The following is a 21975-nucleotide window of genomic DNA, read 5'->3' as shown; positions in this document are numbered from 1 at the left end:
TTCATCTGGTGATTCAATGTACAATGTGACCTTGTATCACACCCATAGTAAAGAATGCAGGCAGTTAACTTGAAGAGATAAAAAACACTGGAAGACTTTGAAAATGTACAGTCCATCAAGTTATTTCATAATGATAAATTTATTTAATGAAAGAAGAAGGGATTTCATTTCATAACAATAGAAATCCAAGCAAGGTACTCAGGAAAAACTATTCCTCCAAAGTTTCTACCTCCAACTAAAATTTACCAAGAGTGACTAAGGAGTTATGGACATCCAGTAATGTGTTCATTGTTTGGTAAAGCATTTACAGAACACAGGTGGAATAAAGTTTTGTGCTTTTTAAAACAAAAGTGAATGTTCCTGAATATTCTTACTTTCCTAGGAAATATTCAACACTTCATTCTATTAAAAGATCAGTTAAAATATGGAAAATAAATACTGATGGTATGCCCTATTTTTAAAAAAATACATTTTATTAACATTCATCTTTGCATCAGAATCATTTCCCACACTCCATCTTCCCTTCAGAATGAACCCTCTCTTTTGATAAACAGTTAAGCAAAAATATTTGGTGGTGAGTGACCTTATCTGAGAATGTGGATAACATTCCAGGGAATATTTTTCATTGTCTCTGTTCAACTTTTGTTTTACTAATTTTTCCCATCTATACTGCAGTAGTCATTGCGTATGTTGTTCTCTTGATTCTGCTTATTTCTCTCTGCATCAGTTTATAAAAATCTGTTTCTCTGAATTCCTCATCTTTGTTATTTCTTGCTGTACAATAATATTCTATTACATTCATATAGCAAAGTTCTTTTTTCCAGCCATTCCACAAGAAAGGTGCACCAGCTTTTGCCCAGTTCTTTTCTTGCCACCTTTAAAGAATGTTGCTATTAATGTTAATATTTAAGGTGTTCCAAAAGTCTTGGTGTAGTTCTAGGCTATTGGCTGGTTCCCCTGCAATTTACATTTGCCTTATTTTCTTTTTCATTTTTCTAATAGTCAAGTCAACAAGCATATAAACTACTAGTTTATAACTGCATTAAGAATTTTAATATCTTGGACCTTTATTTCTGTCTGTGACTTAAAATGAGTCCTTAGTAGTAAGAAGGATAGGTCAAAATGCATACAGTGACAGTCTAGTTACTTTTCTTGAGTAACTCAAATTGAAATCCAGTATCTTTGGACCACTTCACAGCTCTACAAAAAGTGCATCAATGTGCTTGTATTCTCACACCTCCTCTAACACAAATTATTTCCATCTTTTGTTCATCAATTTTTGCATGGTATAAGGGGAAACTAAAGAGTTGTTCATCTCCATTTCTGTCACTAATAATAGTGATTTTCAATATGTTTTCATTTACATTGCAATTCTTTTCCTAAGGACTGGTCGTTTATATCTTTTGACAAATAACCTATTAAGGAATAGCTCTTGGAGTTACAAATATTCCTGAGTGGGATGATGTTATTCTTTGTATTAGTAGCATCCTGTACACTTAGCATAACACCTGCCACATAGTATGAACTTAATAAATACTTGTCAGTTGATTAACCAGATATTTATCAATGTTTTTTGATGAAAATATTTCCCCACCATACTATTCCTTTTAATTCTGCCTTCATTAATTTTAGTGACACAAAAAAAGAACTTTTAAAAGGTATGTTTAATATTAGCAATTTTATCTTTTATGCTCTCATCTATTCTTTGTATGATTAAGAATTCTTTCCCTAGGCATAGTTGTGAAAATTACCTAATCTTGTTGTCTTATAATTTTATTCAAATGCAAATCATATATCGATTTTCAGGTTACTGTGTCATATGGTGGTAAAAGTTAGGTTTACTAAGTTTTTGCCAAACTTCTTTCCAGTTTTCCAAAAACTTCTTATCAAAAAAGGTCAGCTTTATCAAACACAAGGCTAGTGCATAGTGCTTTGGTTTGCAGCTCATCTAGCCTTTTTCACTGATCTTTTTCTATTTTATAACTAGTACCAGAAAGTTTTGATGGCTACCTCTGTATAACATTGTTATAAGTTTGGTGATGCGGTAAGGATCCTTTGTTCCTACTTTTTTTTTTCATTATTTCTCTGAAAGACTACGGACCTTTTGTACTTCCATGAATTTTGTTATTTTTTTTCTACTTCTAAGAACTGTCCCCTGAGGAATTTGATTGGCAAAGCACCAAATCTATAAATTAATAGGTTGTAATGTTTTTTATTACATTGGTATAACCAACTCATGAATGATTATCTTCCAATTATTTAAGTATACCTTTATTTCTATAAAAGGCAATTTCATGGTTTTACATATTTTATATTTACATGGTTTTATAATATTTATATATGTATATAGTAATATTAATTTTTATATAGAGAATTTCTCTTATCATTTCTCCCCCTTTTCTCTGTAAGTATACGCTTATAGATTCTATAGTAGGCTTGGGAGTCATGTATACTTGAGTCTGAATCCTTCTTCAGACATACTGAACTGTGTGGCCTGGTCACATAACTTAAACCCCTCTCAGTTTATGTTTACTCATCTGTAAAACTAGGGTTACAATAGCACCAACCTCACACAGTCAGGAGAATCTGATGAAATAATGCATGCAAACTTAATTTGCAGAACTTAAAGTGCTATATAAATGCTTATTATTATAATCTCTATATTTTCATTACAGAGATAAAATTAGTTTTAATCCTTTGACACCTAACTTCACCTCTGTAGGACTAATTCTAGTATAGGGGGGCATACTAAACCCAAAATAGAAAGGCAAAAATGATAATAAGAGAAATTTTATTCAAAATAAATACAAACTGCCTAAAATCTCTGGGAATTAACCTACTAAAATACACAAGATTTAGATAAATATAACTACAAAACATTCTTTTAGTGAAATAAAAGACATAATTAGAAATAAACACTCTGAGAATTGTTTAAATTACTTTTCCCTTTGCTTTGCATCTTTTGTTCCACATTTCAAATGAAAAATAAATTTTGTACACAATCTAAATATTAATACAATAACCAAGGCAAATTTTGATCACGAGTCATGCTTAATAGTTATAACTTATAATAACTTACAATATTTTTGGCCTCTATGTTATTTTCTGAGTAATATTCATATTGATTAAAGGTAAAAAATTAGAAATCAAGGATCTCTTCCTGAATGCTTTTCTACATAAATTCTGAGCAGGCTTCTGTAAAGGACACGAATACAAATTGGCATTCCTTAACCACGTGGGAAAAAAACACAAGGCCGAACTTGAAAAGTGAAACCTTATAACTAACTTAAAACTCTTCCTCTCCAATTTTTACAAGTTTATTCCATTAAACTGACAGCTTAATTTCTATCAGCAATTGTTCAGAGGAGAAAATTAGAGTTCTAGTTCCTATTGCTACTACTTTAAGATGATTCTTCTTCTGTCTCATTCTAGGCCTGAGAGAATTGTTAACATACATAAAAACTGACTTTATTTACATTCGTGTGCATCTTTTTAGTTAAAACACTGTTTATTACAATAGATTTTTAACCAGATATTAAGAATAAGAAAAAAAAATCAAAGAGGAGGAAAATTAAGTTATAAATTACCTAACATACTTGGTCTACTTTATGTTACTTCCAAGTCAAAGAAGCCAGAAAAAAAAAACTTTTTAAATTCCTCTCAAAAACACCATGAAAATATTATGACAATCTTTTCCCCAACCAGGGTATCCTGAAGTATGCAATACAAACACATATCACATACAAAACGATTTTAGATGACAGTTTGTTGTTTCACAAACTATGCGCAAAGCTTTCCTAAATAATAAAAAATCTCCATCTTGTATTATATTACCTGATTAGAAGAGCAAACAATGATAGCTTCTTTCTATTTAAATAAATTTTCAACTCTTAATTATCTACCAGTTATCTTGAGGTTCTACCAAGGTTTAGAGCTCATTAATGAGGTTAAAAGATTGTAACAGAAAAAGTATTTTAAAGCAAAACCTAATCATCTGTAATTGACTTATAAATCGAATACTGTTGCTATTCAATACGAAAGCAAAAGAAAGGGGGGTAAGGTTCCCAAATTACATTCGGACATATGGAGTTTATAAAAAAAAAAAGTCTTTTAAAAATGTCACTCAATCTCCATAAGTTATAAACTAGAAACAAACTGAAAATGAAGAGAGGACCTGTGGAACAATATGTGTACAACTATACCAAAACATAAAACTATCTATCCCAGGCACAGAGTAAGAATCATGAAGGAGTTGAAAAGGATTTAGCAATAGAAAACTGAACACTTTTCCAGCTCTTCCCCAGTTGGGATAACACGGTATAGTTTCAATATTTTGTTTGAAATCAAGTTAATTGCAGCACCATCATTATCATCTAAAGAATAAAAAAGTATCCCAAAACCTTAATCATTTTCTGTGATCTACTCTTGAGGATCATTTGTATTACTATTTTATTTCCATTAGAAATGAAAATTAAGAGCTGACTATTCATAATAAACATAATTTAAAAAAAAACTTTTCTGGTATGGTTGTACAATATTTTTGGCCTCTATATTATTTTCTGAGTAATATTCATATTGATTAAAGGCAAAAAATTAGAAATCAAGGATCTCTTCATGAATGCTTTTCTACATAAATTCTGAGCAGGCTTCTGTAAAGGACACGAATACAAATTGGCATTCCTTAACCACGTGGGAAAAAAACACAAGGCCAAACTTGAAAAGTAAAAACTTATAACCAAAATTTGGATATTGGCACAGCACTAACTTAACACTTCCGAATAAACTATGAAGACAGCATGAGAGTTCACTTAAGTTAAAATGTTTATTTTCATTACTCTATCAAATTCCCATACCTCCCCCTAATAATTAACTTTATGGAGTTTATTGATTAAGCAAAATTTGAAAGCAGGAGGATTAAAATGTGGTAAGGGGAATGCAGAAATTAGCAGAGGTAGCACTACCTGAAAGCTCATCAGAAAGGGGAGTGAGAACAATATCAGGCAAGAAGGGTTTGGAAGTATGGATCAGAACAGGAGCACTTTTAGCACTGCGTATATAGGCCGATGGCAGAGCACATTCACCAATGGATCGGCTTCTCATGGCTTTAAAAAAAAGGAAAAGAAAGAAGTGGGGAGGGAATAAAGAAGAGTGACTATAATGAAAGGCTTGTGTCACAGAAAAAGCAGCAACAGAGAAAACTAAAAGGTACAAAGGAAGAAAACTTCAAATTAAAACATTTCAGCATGGCAGATATTGGCAAGGCTGTAAAGGGAAAAAAAATCAGTGGACACATAAAAACAATATTCTAGATTTAAATTTTTTATGTAAAGAAGGAACAATGATTTTCATCATAGCAGTTACAATAATGTTGCAGTAAAAACAACAAATAATTAAAATAACACTATTTTCATAGCAACATAGTTGGAAAAATCATTAAGTTCACCAAACAGATGCTCTGAAAATGTCTCAGTACAGTTTTTTTTTCCAAATAAGAACAAGTTTTTTGTATCATTATAGGCCACTTCTCTGGAAAGCAACATATAAGGTAATCAATTCCCTAGTAGAATTCTCTTACAATTAAACTTATTATTCCCCAAGAAATAAAGAAAATAAGAATTACTTCCCTACCCCCTAACCCTTGTATACCAGAATAAAAAAGGCCAAATTTCCATTTTTAGTTTCTGTTCCCAGCAGAATAAGATGTCTTGATTAGTTTTTTTTAAGATGTCTTAGTTTAATGATTCATATTAAAGATAAAGAAGATATTTTGTAAAAACAAAATAAAGGTTTACAGCATAAGAAAACAATTTCACAGACTATCAAAATGCTTGAAGGGACCCAAAAGTTCATACTGTAAACAAGTCCAATTCCCTAATTTTATAACTGAAGAAATCAAAGCCACTGGGGATTAAATTTTTACTTGTCCAGGATATTAATAACAGGTTCAACAAGCTAAAATTAACACTGAATGACAGGCTGTAATCATATGTTTTTAAAAAAATAAAAACTGGACTAATTTCTCCAACTATACTTGTTTAAAGACATTTATTAATTTCTTCGGATAAATGATAATTTGCAAAATGAAAAATAATAGCACTTTATATCTACATAGCAATTTATGATTTACAAATTGCTTTCCTCACAACAATCTAGTGAGGTATAAATACTATCCCTATTTTACAGATGAGGAAACACATTCAAGAGAGGTTACATGATTGACCCCTGGTCACACTATTAAATGTTAGAGACAAGATTAAAACCAATCTAGGAGACCTGCTCCTAGCCAGCGCTTTTCTCTATTAGGAAAAAAAATCACTTTTAGTTCTGTTCACAAATTGTATTTGGAGGTTTAAAAGTTTTTCATATGATTAAATCTGTCAGTCAAATTTTATAGTCTATAGATGAATTATTTTCTTCATATTGTAGCACAGGACCATGGATAGATGTACAATGTTTTCCTTGCAAAATGGAATACCAGATCTATTAAATAATAGCATCAATTCCCTTGGAATTTGTGCCCTATTCACATGAACAAATCATGATTTTTGCATTCCCTCTCATCTTCCTCTATATCTGCAAAAGTTTGTTTTTATATTTTTGAGACCATTAGCAAAAACTTCTTAACCTTTCCTAACTCTAATTACAATGCAAGGGTTTTGGCAACAACACTTTGATTTCTGGACATTCATAAATTTACAAAATTATGCTAGTTTCCCTCTCAACAGAAGTTACTGGATTAAGCAAGTTCATTCAACCTTCTATGTCAGAGTAATTAAAGACAAATAGTTATAATAAAAACATTTACTAATATTCCTCCTGGCACACATATTAGCAGGTTTCATAATCCCTTATGTATACCTTTTGGGAACAAGTGTTCAATATAGGGGAAAAAAATTTTAATCTGCAAGGATGCAAATTTTTAAAAATCTCATTAAAAACATTTATACTCTCTGCAAAAGAGGGAGAAAAAGATTTAGTGAAATGTAGATGATATAATAACAAAAAAAACCCTTATTTTTAATAAAACAACATACACACTACTAAAACAATTTGATATAAGCTAATCTTGGACTAAAAATAAGTATCATGTATTGAGTTATGAATCTCACACAAGACAAGTCCACATTCTTTTTTAAAAAACTGGTATATAGGGTGTGTGTGTGTATATATATATATATATATATAAATAAAACTGGTATATAGCTAAGTGGCACAGGGGATAGAGCTCCAGCCTTGGAGTCAAGAGGACCCGAGTTCAAATCTGGCCTCAGACACTTGACACTTACTAGCTGTACGACCCTGGCCAAATCACTTAACACCAACTGCCTCACCAAAAAGCCAAAAAAACTGGTGTGCATAAAAAGGGTACAAAAGTGTACATAAAACAAAGGAAAAAGGGGTATTTTCTAACCATAAAAGATTTCTTACTATGTAAAATACCAAAAATTAAAACTATATAATTTATCAAAAGGAAAGGATAGCATATGTCTGTACTTGTATACTTGTCCCTGTCAAACATTTTGGATACTAAATTGAGATGTTAATATAACCAACCCATGAAGAAGATGTAGCCAAAAGGATTATAAAGACATATGCATTTCTAAAGCTGAACATTAAGGTCCTATGGTCACAATATATCTCTTCTCTCTGACTCTGTCTCTGTCTCTCTCTCTCAAATGGTCCTCAATCCTGGTTGGATTTCATTTCTACATCGAGAGTGGGAAAGTGACATGAGGTTGTTAAGTGTCACAATCCCCAGACAAATGGTCTCCTATGTGGGGGTATGGGCAGAGGGTGCTACACATTGTCAATAGGCTGTGGCATAATCTCAAGGGTAACCAATCAAAGTGAATTCACAATAATATACAAAAAAATCCACCCCCATCTCTCCCTTTACACATTATCATTATCCAATACTCTCTCCACTCTCTTAACACTGCTTCTAGACTCCAGTAGATATGCAAAGTCCCAGCTTTTCCCATTCCACTCTAGATATAGGCCCCTCAGGTCATTTATAATATAAGCAAGACCCAGACACCCACAAAAGCAGCTACATAGGCAAAACTGCCCTACCTCCAACATATCCACACCTTGATTCCCTAGATCACCCCATGGATGTGGCAGGCACCACTGAATAAATGTTCTGCCTCCCCTACTCGTTTTTAGGGAGATAATAATCACACAGGATAAGTAGGTATGGATGGGTTATGCTTTGGATCATAAATTTCATTACATTATCTTTCCCATACAACCCAAATTTCTTCATTTTTGTCAAAGGCACTTCCTTCCAAATACCTAGATTCACAATTTCAGTCATCCTCTAATGCTCACTTTACTCTTATTTGCCCTACATATCCAAAGAGTTGCCAAGTTGGTTTGATGTTACCTCCATAAACTTTCTTGCATTAATCCCTTTTTTCCCTCACTTATAGAGCCACTGGACTACCCTGGAACCCCTAGATTGGACTACTGCAATAGCTTTCTAATTGGTCGCCTGACGTAAGTCTCACCTGTCTCCTATTCATTCCCCCATGTAGCTGTGTCAGTGATTTTCCTCAAGCAAAGTCCTTGCCATGCCATTTGCCTACTCCATATAATTTGTTGGTTCCTACTAACTGTAGAACATATGATCTCATCTTTAAATTTTTTAAGTTTCATAATGTATATAATTAATATGGTGGTGTATGTATACAAAATGTAAAGAAGCAAATGTGTGTGTGTGTGTGTATATCCCTAAATATACATATAGGGAAATGTGTGCTCAAAGAGCTTTAACTAGTAGGGACGTGAAATAAAAAGCTATTGCTTTAGACCATCAACAAACATTAGACTATTTTCAAAAGTGAGATCCTTTCGAAGCATACTACTTGCTCTTTTTTTTTCTTCTGTTTTGTTTTGTTTCTTCTTTCTTGTGGTTCCTCCTATTGGTTCTAATTCTTCTTTACAACATGACTAATGTGAAAATATGTTTAATAGGAATATTTTTGTAGAGTCCATATCAGATTGCACACCATCTTGGGAAGGGAAGCAAGGAGGGAGGGGGGAGAAAATTTAAAACTCAAAAGCTTACGCAAGTGAATGTTGAAAACTAAAAATATATTAATTTTTAAAAAATTCCTATAATTAAAAAAAAAAAAGACAAAAGCGAGATCCTTGTCCAACAGCCAATGAGGACTATTTTCAAATGTGAGATCCTTGTCCAACAGCCAATGAATTCATACTCTGCTACAAGGACCACAAAAACAATGAATTTGCAGTCAAAAGATGTGGATTCAAATCCCATTATCTCTTCTATTTATTACCTGTATGGCCTTGGGAAAGTCACTTCCACTCTCTGGGCTTCAGTTTCATCATCTGTAAAATGAGAAGGGTGGACTAGCTGGACAATTTTCCTTCTGGCTCTAAATTTTATGATCCTATATAGATATTTTTTGCTATAAATAAAATGAGAAGATATAAGATTTTACAGCTAAACAGAAGGATGGCATACATGTTCTATGTGGGAAGGAAACTGAAGGTGGTAAAGTAGATTTTGTTGTATTCCCTAGGTCATCAAAAAACAAGATTTAATCAGACACTTGTTCATTTTACTATCTTACAAGAAGCTTAGGCAAAGGAAACACATGAAGAGAACTGCAAACTTATGTACCACCATCTGTTAGAGAAGATGAATGAATGAAAAAACACAGATAGAGCACTACACATGCCAAATACTGAGGTGAGCACCAGGTTGCTAAGACGAAAGCTAAGAGAGTCCTTGCCACTAAAGAGATTTCACTCTGATGTGAGGTGAGGGAGAGAGGGGAGTGTTACACAAAGTGTATGTACATAGTAGCAAGGTAAATACTAGAAAATGGTCAGGGATTTAAGTGAAGCAAAGTATATGTACATAGTAGCAAGGCAAATACTAGAAAATGGTCAGGGTTTTAAGTGAAGCAAAGCTGAGGCTAAGCCTAGATGTGGTGGGAGACAGAGGCAACCAGTATTTAAGATAGTGGAAGGCCCAGAACTGAAATTTCTGGTGAGATAATGAATTGCTCTAGGACATGGTTATCTAGTCCAGGTAGCAAGAAAATTCTACAAAAGAAGATAACCAGAGCATCTAAATGAAGTCAATATATACCCTTTGTACTTGGTGACCTCTACATGAAATCAGACATGACAGACAACAATAAATGTCGAAAAAAAAACCAAGCATTAACAAAAGTGGTCAAAGGTTGTAGACCACTCAGAAGTCCCATAACTGTAGATTATGAATACTTTCTTGAAAAAACTTTGAAGGTACTAGATAAACACAAAAATATTGGTTACTGCTTTGGGCATCATTTGGCTGTGTTTTGTCAGAACAAAATTAACACCAAATCAGAAGAAAGGATAAAGAAATGTCATTCCATGTAATTATAAAAGATCTAATCTAACCATCTACATAAGCTCTCAAATCTGAAAAACAGGAAATGGATACAAGTAAAGATAAAGAATGGTTACAACCAATTCTTTATTTTCTAACAAATATAAAATAAATCACTACAAAGATCCTAGATAAGAGAGAGCTCAGAATTTGTCTTAACCAATATATACACCTGATCTCCCTGACAAGGAGTCATAGCAACCAAGAGTATTTCATTTGAAAAAGTAAGCTCATTTGCAAACATTATGATGGAAGATGAAGATTAAAAGGAAGATCACCACACAAAACAACATAAAGCAGCAGACAATTAGTATATCTACAGAGATTTGATTGAGACTTGAGTAAACTAGACCATTCTAAGAATATTCAGAAATGAAATTGGAAAAAGAACAACGAAATGAAGCATGTATGAGAATTTCTACAGTGATTCATCAATGACAGTAGAACATTTAGTACATAGTGGAACATTTAGAACATAGTACATTTGGCACTACATGTACTATATAAGAAAGCATGAATGATACTCAAGAAAATGAAGTTGAAAGCAGCCATACTTGACCAAATACCAAAGAAAATCACGCTAAACACAACGAAAACCTCAAAGAAGGGAAAACTGAAAAAGAATATAGTTGATATTGCCAAATCATGGTGACCAAAAAGACAAGGAACTACCACAAAATACTCCTGATTTACCATTGCTAGGAAATCTTTATGACAATGGTTAATGATTAATTGATAGTATCCTTGATGAAAATATGTAAAGGACAAAGACAAGCCTCTGCTGAAGTTCTCTTCAGTGTCACACAATTCACTGTGAGAATATGGAGAATACAAAATCAATGATCCTCTGATTATCAATATGAAGAAAGGCATTAAATAGGGAGGCATGTTTTTGCATATTTCTGTATGAGTGTCTTTGAAGATTTCCCATACAAAGTCTAAATGGAAAAGATATTTCTCTTAGATGATAATTTTCTCTAAAAGCTGTTTTCAGATAGCATTATGCTGGTAGCATTGAACAAAGGAATATTAAAGTACCTTAATGAAATTTGCATGAAAATTACTACTAAGTAAAAAAAAAAAATAATAATCCACATAAGTCAAGTGGATATAAACTGAGTTAACCCGAGTGTATGTATGTTATGGATGTTGGATGTACTCATTCTCGTATCCCCTCTCTCTCTTTCTCTCTCTCCCCCTCACACACACACACACACACACACACACACACACACACACACACACACACACACCCCCCCCCCCCCAAATATGCTATTTCCAAATTGAACAGAATGGGGAGAATGAATTAAGTGACATTTAGGAAATTACATGGAACTTTTAATGTGAAGCTGCTCCCTACACCTCCAAATATATCATTTTAACATCCATATTCACCATTACTGTCCCAGAAAAAAAAAATGAAAATTTCAGTTGGTACAGAGCAATGGAAAAATATACAGTGGGTATAAAATAGGTATAATATCAAGGATGGTTTGAGCACAAGAAGTGCACATCATCAAATACATGAATGACTAGAAAAGGAGGTATGCCAATCCTACAGCAAACACATGAGATAGGGAAAAACAGTGTAAAAACCCAGTGGAAGGCATCCATGGCACATGAGTATACATTCTATGAAGGATAAATGGAAGGTTGTGGATAGGAATCACACAGGACAAGAAGGAATGGATGTGTTGTACCTTGTACTGGTGAAGAGAATATTCCAACTTATAAGAACATGGATATATCAAGCCAGTGAAAGCAACAAGTACCCACTAACTACAATTCCACTAAGCATATGATGGTAGACTTAATTTTTTTCATTAAATCCTTTTCTCATGAAGTCATTTTATTAATTGTTCACGCTTTTAAAGAGGCATTATGGTACAGGAAAATGTTAGATTTTAAGTCAGATATCAGGACTCTAATCCTAGCCCTGCCACTAAATACCTACAGGACCTTGGGCAAATTCCTTTACTTCATGCCTCAAGTTCTCCTCTGTAAAAGGAAGGGGCTGGATCAGATGACTTCTAAGGAACCTTCTACCTCTACATCTGTGAACCTAAGAACTATGTTCAAACCATTAAGAATACAAATCTATTACTGGCATAGCTTAATGATGGAAATATAAAAAGGAAAAATAGATGAAGGATGGAAAATGAGCACAAAGTCAACAGCTTATACCATGTATTTACTTGAGAAAAATTTTCCAAGGAATTACAAGACTAAGAATCTTTAAATAACTTTCACTTGTTAGGTTTCTGCATTAAAAATAAACTATAAAATATTATAATCCTGTTTAAGTTAATTTAATAAATAGGTTGTCTATTTCAATAATGAAATACAATTAAAATGAATGTCTAATACATATTATTAGTTGTCTATAAATTAACTGATTAAACAAATGCTATGGAACCATAAATTTAAAAAGTGTTTTCCTTAACATTTCAATATTCTAGTCATAAGAAAAAATACGGGTAAATTATGGAGAAGGCTGATTAGGGAGAAAAAAAAGGACTTACCAGTATAGATGCAGATGACATTATACGTACAAGAAATGAAGTATTAATTTCTTTAAACTGAAGAGAGGATCTAAGTAATTCAAATGCCAAGCCTTTGAAAAAGCAGGTTTTAAACTAACTAGAGTTCAGATATAAATTTTAATTATGTATTAATAAAGCACTAAGTTAAGTGACAGCAGTGCTTCAAATTATATACTATATGAATGAGTTCACTAAGGTTTTGCTATTTGGAGGTGTAACAACAACAAATGTAATTGATAACATACGCAATAAATAAATGAAATAAGGAGTTTGACCTCGTTTTAAAATTATAGTAATGCAGTTTCCTCAGAATACTTTTAATGTTCATCATCTGATAGTGTGGCAAATTTATATTGGCTCCTTTCTTAACAACATTTTTAGTCTTATAATTCTTTGATAGGGTTGTTTACCTGCCAAGAAGAAATGTAATGTCTTTCTATAAAAAAGCAGTAGGAAAGTTTATCATTTTCATATGAATTTGAGGCAATCACCACATTGAAGTTTAAATGTTTTAATAAGGGTTATTTCTGAAAAGTGAAAATAATTACTAACATAAAATACATTGGAATGTTTGATATAGCAATAAAATTAGTAAGAAATTAGGGTTAAGAAGGTCATTTACAGATTTAATTAATAATACTCCCAAAGCAAATCTACAAAACATTGACTATTACATACACATTTAAACTCACCTACATTCTTTCTTAATTTCTTTTTCTGTATCTTCTAACTCAAGGCCTATTGCTGACAAATATAATGGTATATCCTGTGTTCATTTTATAGGAATTGGACAGTTGTGAATATATGACATCTTAAGAACTTCAAAAATATTAACCACCTATCACAATTTTCCATTATTTTTGGTTTTTGCTTCTTTTTATGCCTAACTCATAGTTTTTTTTATAAACAGACTCATTCCAGGAACATGGATTTATGTTGAATTTCTTTAATGTAAATCCTTTCACCAGTGACAACCATTAAAAAAAAAAAAGACCCAGAGAATTCTGTAGAAAAATATCTGTACTATAGAATGCAACAGCTGTAAAAGACATCAAGATTATCATCTGGTCAAGCCTTTAGGTAAGGCATCATCATCTCCCTCTTACATACAAGGTAACTAAGGTCCAGAGGTGGTGAGTGAATTATACAAGGTCACTTAACTACTGAATGGTGGAAATGAGACTTAGAACCAAGGTTTCTCAACACCTAATTCAATGTCCTTTTCACTGTTCTACAATAAATCAAACTGAAAAGATGATGAATAGGTCCACTGTGGATATCATTTCCATTATTGTTTCCCTCTACAATTTCTTAGGTCAAAGGAAAGTCCCCCTTCCTTATTAAAACTGACATAGTCACTAAAGATGAATACTATTGTTTTGTGGGGTCTGCCTTGTGAGAAGGAAAGAAAATTCATGAGTGGGAGTTCCTAGGACCAGCCTGATTCCATAGCTTCTTGAATATAGTCCCTTTATTTTTTTTTAGGGATGAAGGAATATTTATCATGGTTAGAAGAACTAAGCTACAATATTATATTTCTACAACTGACATAACTACCTACTAACATAAAAATTATCTACATTTGACGCTTTAGGTTCTATAAAAATCAGTGAGTCCAACTGTTTCAATTTTATAAATTTGAAATTCTACAACACAAATGTTTTAAAATTAAAGGTGTCTATAGTGAAAAGGAATTTGCAAAAGTTATCAAAACTAATAAAAAAAGATCACCCACATGATACACATTCTGTTAAACCAGTGGGAAAAATACTGTGGCTTTATTTACCATCAAAATCAATTGATAAGCAAATAGTATATTTACAAAAAGTACTGAAAGATTCTTTATACACAATAATAAGCAAAAACTATTCAAACTGTTTTCTATTGCATACATACCAACTGTTTTCTGTCGAACTATACTTCTTGCCTTTTCAGTTCCTGGAGATCCAGTAGTGGTTGCACTTCGCTGTCTCATTGGGGCTTGACCAGGTTGATCACGGCTCCATCCTTTGGAAAATGACTTGTCAACAGATGTCTTTTGGAATTCATGTCCGACTCCTAGAAACATATTTTCAATCTCTCAATTTACCATCAATTGAAAAAACAAATGTTCAAATTTCATGTGACTCAGATAAATAGAAAGATCATCATATGTTATGCTGCAAGGTAAAATGTCATGCACTGTCAACATAAGGTTTCCTTGTGCTAGACCCTCCCCCACTAAAAGCAATACTTTAAAGATAACCAATTTTATTAGTATACTTACTCCCTCCCCCAGTGAAGATTATACCCTCTTCTAAAATTGGAAGAGAGGGATAGAATGAGGGAGGGAGGGAGGAATGGAGGAAGGAAGGAAGAAAAACAAGAAGGCAGGAAGGAAGGGACAATTGTGAAGGAAGAGAAAAAATAATCACAATCTTGTTTTTGTTTGTCTAACTTGTGCCAGAAACAGAAAGAGATTACAACTATCTCTGCGTTGCCATAATAGTTCTTAAGGAAATCAAAGCCCTAAGAAAAAGGTACTTAGCTACTTGATTTTACAAACTGGGCAAATATTTCTTTCAAAATGACCACTCCATCGTGGAATTATTCTCTTATTTTTATGTAAATGTTCAATTTTTTTGGAAAATTAAGTAAACTGAATAAATTAAATGCTTTAGAAGTGAATTTTTTCAAAATAAGTCTTCACAGGACTTACTGGTAAGATGCCACCTAAATGGGAGGCAAGCTACCCTGCTCATATACAATAACTCCAGCAAAATTCTGAATTTTGTACCAAACTGAATAATGATCAAGAAATGCAATGAGAAAACACAGGTGACTTCTTCTACCTCAGAATACACAAAAGATGGGTAGAAACCGCCTGTGAAATAGGAAAAGGCAAGCAAAGTTACTGTCAGTGTGACCAAAGATTAAAACAGCATTGTAAGAAATAACAAAAGTCAAGTTGAGGAAATCCTGGAGAATGTGAACTGATGTAGACTGAAATGAGAAGAACCAGAACAGGTCATACAACAACAATAATATTGTAAACAAAAAAAACTTTAAAAGACTTAATAACTATGATCAATACATGTTTCGGGAGCATGTTAATCACCTCCTGACACAAAAGTGATGGACACAAGGTTAAGAGACTTTCACTTTTGAGGAATGGTCACTAAATAAATTTGTTTTGCTTGATTATACTTACTTCTTAGAAGAGGTTTTTATTTTCTCCCTTTCAGTTAAGTGGGGAGAGCAACAGTGATGCCCCTACCCCCAAAAAGAGGGCCACTGAAATACTTTACACATTCTCTCTCTGCTCTGCTCCTGACTTTGCAGACTTTTCCACCTCTAATTCCAGCTATCTTCTTACTCTGAAAATGTCTCTTATCCCTCCCCCAATTGGTGAGCTTCCACCAGAATGTCCACTTAAGAAGGCACCCAGGCCAGCCTTGTTTACTTTTCTACTTAATCTGCTCCCAACTCTTCAGATTTTTACACTTTATCCCCCTGACAAGCACCTATCCTACCACCCCACAACTTGCTTCTACATACTTTTTAGCTCTCTTTTATAGATTATCTTTCTCTCATTAGAACATACGCTCCTTGGGAGTACCATCTGTGTTTCTTTTTGCTTGTATTTGTATTCCAAGTGCTTAGCACAGAGACTGGAGCATAGCATGCATTTAATAAACGTTCTATCTTGGGGCAGCTAGGTGGAGCAGTGGATAGAGTACCGGCCCTGAAGTCAGGAGGATCTGAGTTCAAATCCGGCCTCAGACCAAATACTTGACACTTACTAGCTATGTGACCCAGGGCAAGTCACTTAACCCCAATTGCCTAAAAAAATAAATAAATAAATACAATAAATAAATAAATAAATAAATGTTCTATCTTTAAGAATACACAGAAGAGAACAAAAGACAGTCCAAAAGGAAGCATAAACAAGGACAGTTTTGAAGATTAAATGCAGAATTTATTAGATATTTAAATTTTATATAAAGTCTTCTTTGTGTTCTATATGTATGATATGGTCTTTTTATTTTAATATTTAAGTTCAAATAAAAATTTTTTTTAATATATTAGCAAATTATCCTTCCTCAATCCTAAGAGGGGATTGTTTAGATATGCTTAAGGTAATAACAATTATCAGGTATACAAAATATAACAAAAGGAATCATAGTGTAAGAGCTGGAAGGGTCATCAAAGGACATCTAAGTCCAACCCCCTCATTTTACAAATGAGGAAACTCAGATTTAAGGAACTTGAGTGACTTGCCCAAAGTCACACAGTTAGGTAAGTATCAGAGGCAGAACTTAAACTGAAATATTAAGAAAAGGGTATATATTCTTACTACATTCAGTATGGCTAATTCAAAACAAACAAGCCACTTTAGCCAACTAAAATCTCCTAGATTATAGGAAAGATTTTGACATAAAACCTTTTTTGATTTTCAATTCATTCCTATTTCATGTTATCAGGTTTTGTTTCTCTTTGCTTTAAACAAAGAGTCTAGTAATTCAAAAGTATTTTGTTTTTTAAAATTTGTTTTTAAAATAATGTGGCCTTCAGATCCTGCTGGCAGAAAGACAAGCAGCTTTGAGGGAGAATCTATTTTTCCTACTTAGTAATTAAGGCAATTTAGAATATCTTTCTTACCTTTGCCTTTGTGCTTTTTCTGTTTCTGTTCACTTAGCTTATCCAGTGGTAAATCATTTAGGTCCAAGCTATATAAATTTCTAGCTAATACTTTAGTTAGTGTCTCCATAGTCAATGACCACTCGGTAGCCAACTCTTCCCAATATGTGAGTGATGACAGCACAGAGAGCAAGTCATCCCAAAGCTCCCGGGAGATATACACATTTAGATTTGCTTTGATCCAGGCTACTATAAGAGTCTAAAAAAAAGTCAAAATCAACAATTAAGTATACTGAGGGTAGTGTGTAACTTTAGAATAACAGATATTCAATCAGCAACTATTCATCTAAAAACAAGAAAATTTTGATTACTTTTTACCAATTATTTGTGGGAGCCAGGGGAGTAGAGGGGTTTGACTGGTATATTCTTTATGAGAAAAATGTCCATCACGAACATTTTCAATAATAAAGTTATTCTCTATTTTACCACAACCAATATTGGCACATTGCTAACAATGGAATATTATTTCTTTGATAGGGTGAGTTTTTACCCTTCATTCGATCATTCACAAATTTGAAGAGAACTCACATTGTGTAAAAGACAATTAAATGCTTCATGATATCTCTATATAAAATGAAGAGTAAACTCTCCACAGAAAATTTCTATTTTAAATTTATTAAGAGTTAAAAATATTTATGGTTGTCTAATGAATAAGACTTCTAATATACACACTCATATCTGAATTATCCTTTTTCAAGTTTATACTTTTATATATCTAACAAGTACATATGATACATATAGTATACATTTATACTATATATATACTATGCTAAAAAATAAATCAAATATGAAAGCTCAGATTTACAGAATATATGGCAAAAATGTGGGTTTAGATATATGTATGCATACATGTGCATACCATAACATACATGTGTATATGTTTGTGTATATATACACACGTGTACACTATACATATATTTCTAAAATTTAATCTTACATATATTTCACTGTATGATTTTCACATATGTTGTAAACCTTTAGAGTAAGCATGGATTTTATGCAATGAGCTTAGTTTTAAAATGCCACATGAACAATGGATTATTTACAGTAACTGTTAGATACTGTTGAACATATACAGTAACAAAACATTTAAAATGCAACTATGGAAAGATGTTTTACTTCAAAGAATTTTAAATCATTTCAAGAGGGGTTTGGGTATATATTTTGCCCAGGATTAAAAGATGTATTCAAAAATAGTTTGGTGTGTAAGACTTTTTTTCCCCCAGATAAAACCCAATTTAATGTCAATGATTATATAAACAGTGAAAACTGGAAGATCTGTACTACAAAAAACTTTTACTTGCCATGATCACTCTACCTAGGAAGATTTGCATTCACTGTATGAATTAATCCTGGCATCTTGCAATAGTTAGGTTTTAGTTGGTTATTTTTTATTGAAAATACATAGGCAAGAGGCATCTAGGTGGTTCAGTGGATAGAGCACCAGCCCTGGAGTCAGGAGGCCCTGAGTTTAAATCCGGCCTCAGACACATGATACTCACTAGCTGTGTGACCCTGGGCAAGTCACTTAATCCCAACTGCCTCGCTGAAAAAAAAAACAAAACCAAACCACAGGCAAACAAAACATCATTTCACAATTTATAATTCTAGCATGACTAAGCAACACCTTATACTACAAATTAAATACTGTGGAAGCATACTGAAAAACCTTTTATGTTTCAACCAAGAATATAAAGGAACAAATATTTCTCTAAAGTCCTTTTCAGACTTTTCCCTTTAGGAAAGCATGTAAAAAGTCAAGAATAAAAAACTAAGACCCTGGAAAATGGATTAAGGGTGATAACCAAATTCAGAACAAGAAATGCCTCTTGTCTAGTTAAGATCACTGCCTTCTCCATCCCCAGAAAGGATTAGTTATGATCCACCTAAGGACAGTACCTTTACTCCCCATTCTGAAGAGGTAAGGACTTTGATTAGAAGGAAGTCCATTTGATCAAAATGCCTGTGAGGGAGAGGTCAAAAAGTGAGAAGTAATCTTAGAAGGATGATTGTCTAGGGACATTCTGGAAAAATTCAGTGACTATTATTCCATTAGATGGAGCAGAACATTAACCCAAAACCATGTTTTTTTCAAGATTCCTATAAATGTTCCTTCAAAAAGTCTTGTGTGAGAAAAATGTCAGAGGATGTGAAGGAACCTTGCTAGTTTGGACATTGGATAGATTTATGTCTAAAAGATGAATCCATTATCAATATTTTTTTCTTCAACAATGGTAAGCAAGAATCTTGAAGGTAACTATTTGAAGTGGAGATACTTTTAAGACAAAGTATTTCCTTATAATCTTGGATATTTGGAAATATTGAAACAAAATAATAACAGCAGCACTACTTATACAATCTTGTATTGCTTTTTCAATAATCCACAAAAAAGTCAAAGTTGTTACAATTAAGATGATGAACTTCTGCATTCATAACACAATATTCTACGTCCATGGACATATAAATTCTATATACAGTTGTAAGACTTAATAGATCTTGAGGAAGAGAATAACTTTTTTGTTTAAGCTACAATTTCGTTGTGGAGCTCTTTACTTTTTTTTTTTTTGGTGATGCAATTGGGGTTAAGTGATTTGCCCAGAGTCACATACCTAGTAAGTGTTATGGGTCTGAGGTCAGATTTGAACTCAGGTTCTCATGAATCCAGGGCCAGTGCTCTACCCACTGTGCCAACTAGCTGCTCCCAAATTTTTTTTTTTGTGAGACAATTGGGGTTAAGTGACTTGCCTAGAATCACACAACTAGTGAGTGTTATGTGTCTGAGGCCGCATTTGAACTCAGGTCCTCCTGATTCCAGGGCCAGTGCTCTATCTGCTGCACCACACAGCTGCCCCTTTAAATGGTGTCTTCCACATTAAAACTTTCTCAAATGACATTAAAATGCTGTTTAGGAAAAAAAATGTATTGCCTGAAAAAGAGGTCCTGCAAGTCGACCCGCTAGTGTCGTATTTTTTCTTCCTTGGTATTGCAGAAAAATTTGTGATGGCATCTTCAGAACAGATTCTGTAACTCTGAGCAATACAAGCAGCATCTGTTCCCTAAAAGAAAAAAAAAATATTAACCTTTCCTACTTATTAAGATTTACTTTTGCTTAATACTTAACCTTTCAAATTGAATATATTTGATTTCAAGAATAATGCTATAGAAGTAGATAGGTGGTATCTAGTATGGAGCTTGGAGTCAGAAAGATTTAAGTTCAAATTCTGTCTCATATACTCACTAGCTGTGTGATTCTGGGCAAGTCATTTAATCCACTTTGTCTCAGTTTCCTTACAAGCTTGTTGTGAGGATCAAGTGAAATAATAAGTAAAGCACTCTGTAAACCTCAAGAGTGCTATACAAAAGTTAACTTATTAATTAGTATCCATGTTACCAAGAACATGACACTATCCTACTTACTTCTTAAGTTCTCAAATTGTACCAATCAACTGTGAGAAAGAGGGGACAAGAGTTTAAAGTCTGAAGCTTAAAGCCAGCCTAGCAATTAACTTGAATCCTCTACCATGACACCTTTTTTCTCTACTGTAGGTTAAACTCTAGTTAACATGTATGGGAAGTAGTGAAGCATTCGTCAGAAGCAGAACCAGGTCTCAGTTTTGGCTATCAAGATTTTCTTGCAAAACAACAAGGATGAACTTGAGATTAATAATAATAATAAAATAATAATAATAACAACATAAAGAACTATATTTACAAATGGACAATGCCAAAACAGAACTATATGCATTATAAAGTCAATTACAAAGATAATGAAGATAAAATTTTCTAGTTTAACATTTCTTCTTTTTTGGTTAAATTACATATTGCCCAGGTACTAGTCAAAATTTCCAACATGCACTATAGTAGAACATGTCCATATTTAAGAAAAAGAGGTCAATGCAGACAACTGTGAATTTTTTAATGCTAATCAGGTATTTTATGTAATTGATTAAAGACACAAAAAATTCTTAATTAAATCATTACATCACAATTTGCCTCTCACCCCAAATCTGGTTCAATATCTAATATCTGCACAGAGAGGCTGGAACATGAAGAAATAATTGGAGAGGTGAATAATTTTTTGGTGCTCAAATATTATTCAAGGAGATTCTCAAAATAAGTATGTTTATTCCTCTTACAAATGATACATATTTCTATAGACAATAAAAACATACAAAAGATAATGGAACTTTTTACCAAGTCTTCTTATCCATTGATATTTGTACAACCATGAATCGATAAATATTAAGAATACGTTTACACATATCTGTGTGCTCATCCAAAAGACTTTTAATTTCATTTGCAGGTTCAAGAAGAAATATATTTGATGAGTTGACTATAAAAACC

General features: G+C 32.9%; 1 protein-coding gene across 8 annotated transcripts in view; it reads right to left on the bottom strand.

Annotated features, from left to right (window-relative positions):
• Positions 1 to 21975, bottom strand: part of RALGAPA1 (Ral GTPase activating protein catalytic alpha subunit 1) — a 311896-nt gene that overhangs the window by 210336 nt on the left and 79585 nt on the right. For all 8 annotated transcript variants that reach the window (XM_027847459.1, XM_027847460.1, XM_027847457.1 and 5 more), the window contains exons 13-16: positions 21826 to 21974; positions 20558 to 20687; positions 17593 to 17830; positions 14848 to 15009 (exon numbers count right to left, since the gene is read on the bottom strand). In XM_027847459.1, the coding sequence (XP_027703260.1) occupies positions 14848 to 15009; positions 17593 to 17830; positions 20558 to 20687; positions 21826 to 21974 (679 nt within the window). The remainder of the gene's footprint in view (positions 1 to 14847; positions 15010 to 17592; positions 17831 to 20557; positions 20688 to 21825; position 21975) is intronic.

Source organism: Vombatus ursinus, unplaced genomic scaffold (genome assembly GCF_900497805.2).
Source record: "Vombatus ursinus unplaced genomic scaffold, bare-nosed wombat genome assembly UNPS02015406.1, whole genome shotgun sequence".
In the NCBI taxonomy this organism is placed as follows: domain Eukaryota; kingdom Metazoa; phylum Chordata; class Mammalia; order Diprotodontia; family Vombatidae; genus Vombatus; species Vombatus ursinus.
Note: the sequence above shows the minus strand (reverse complement) of the source record. Positions and strands in the feature narration are given on the sequence as shown.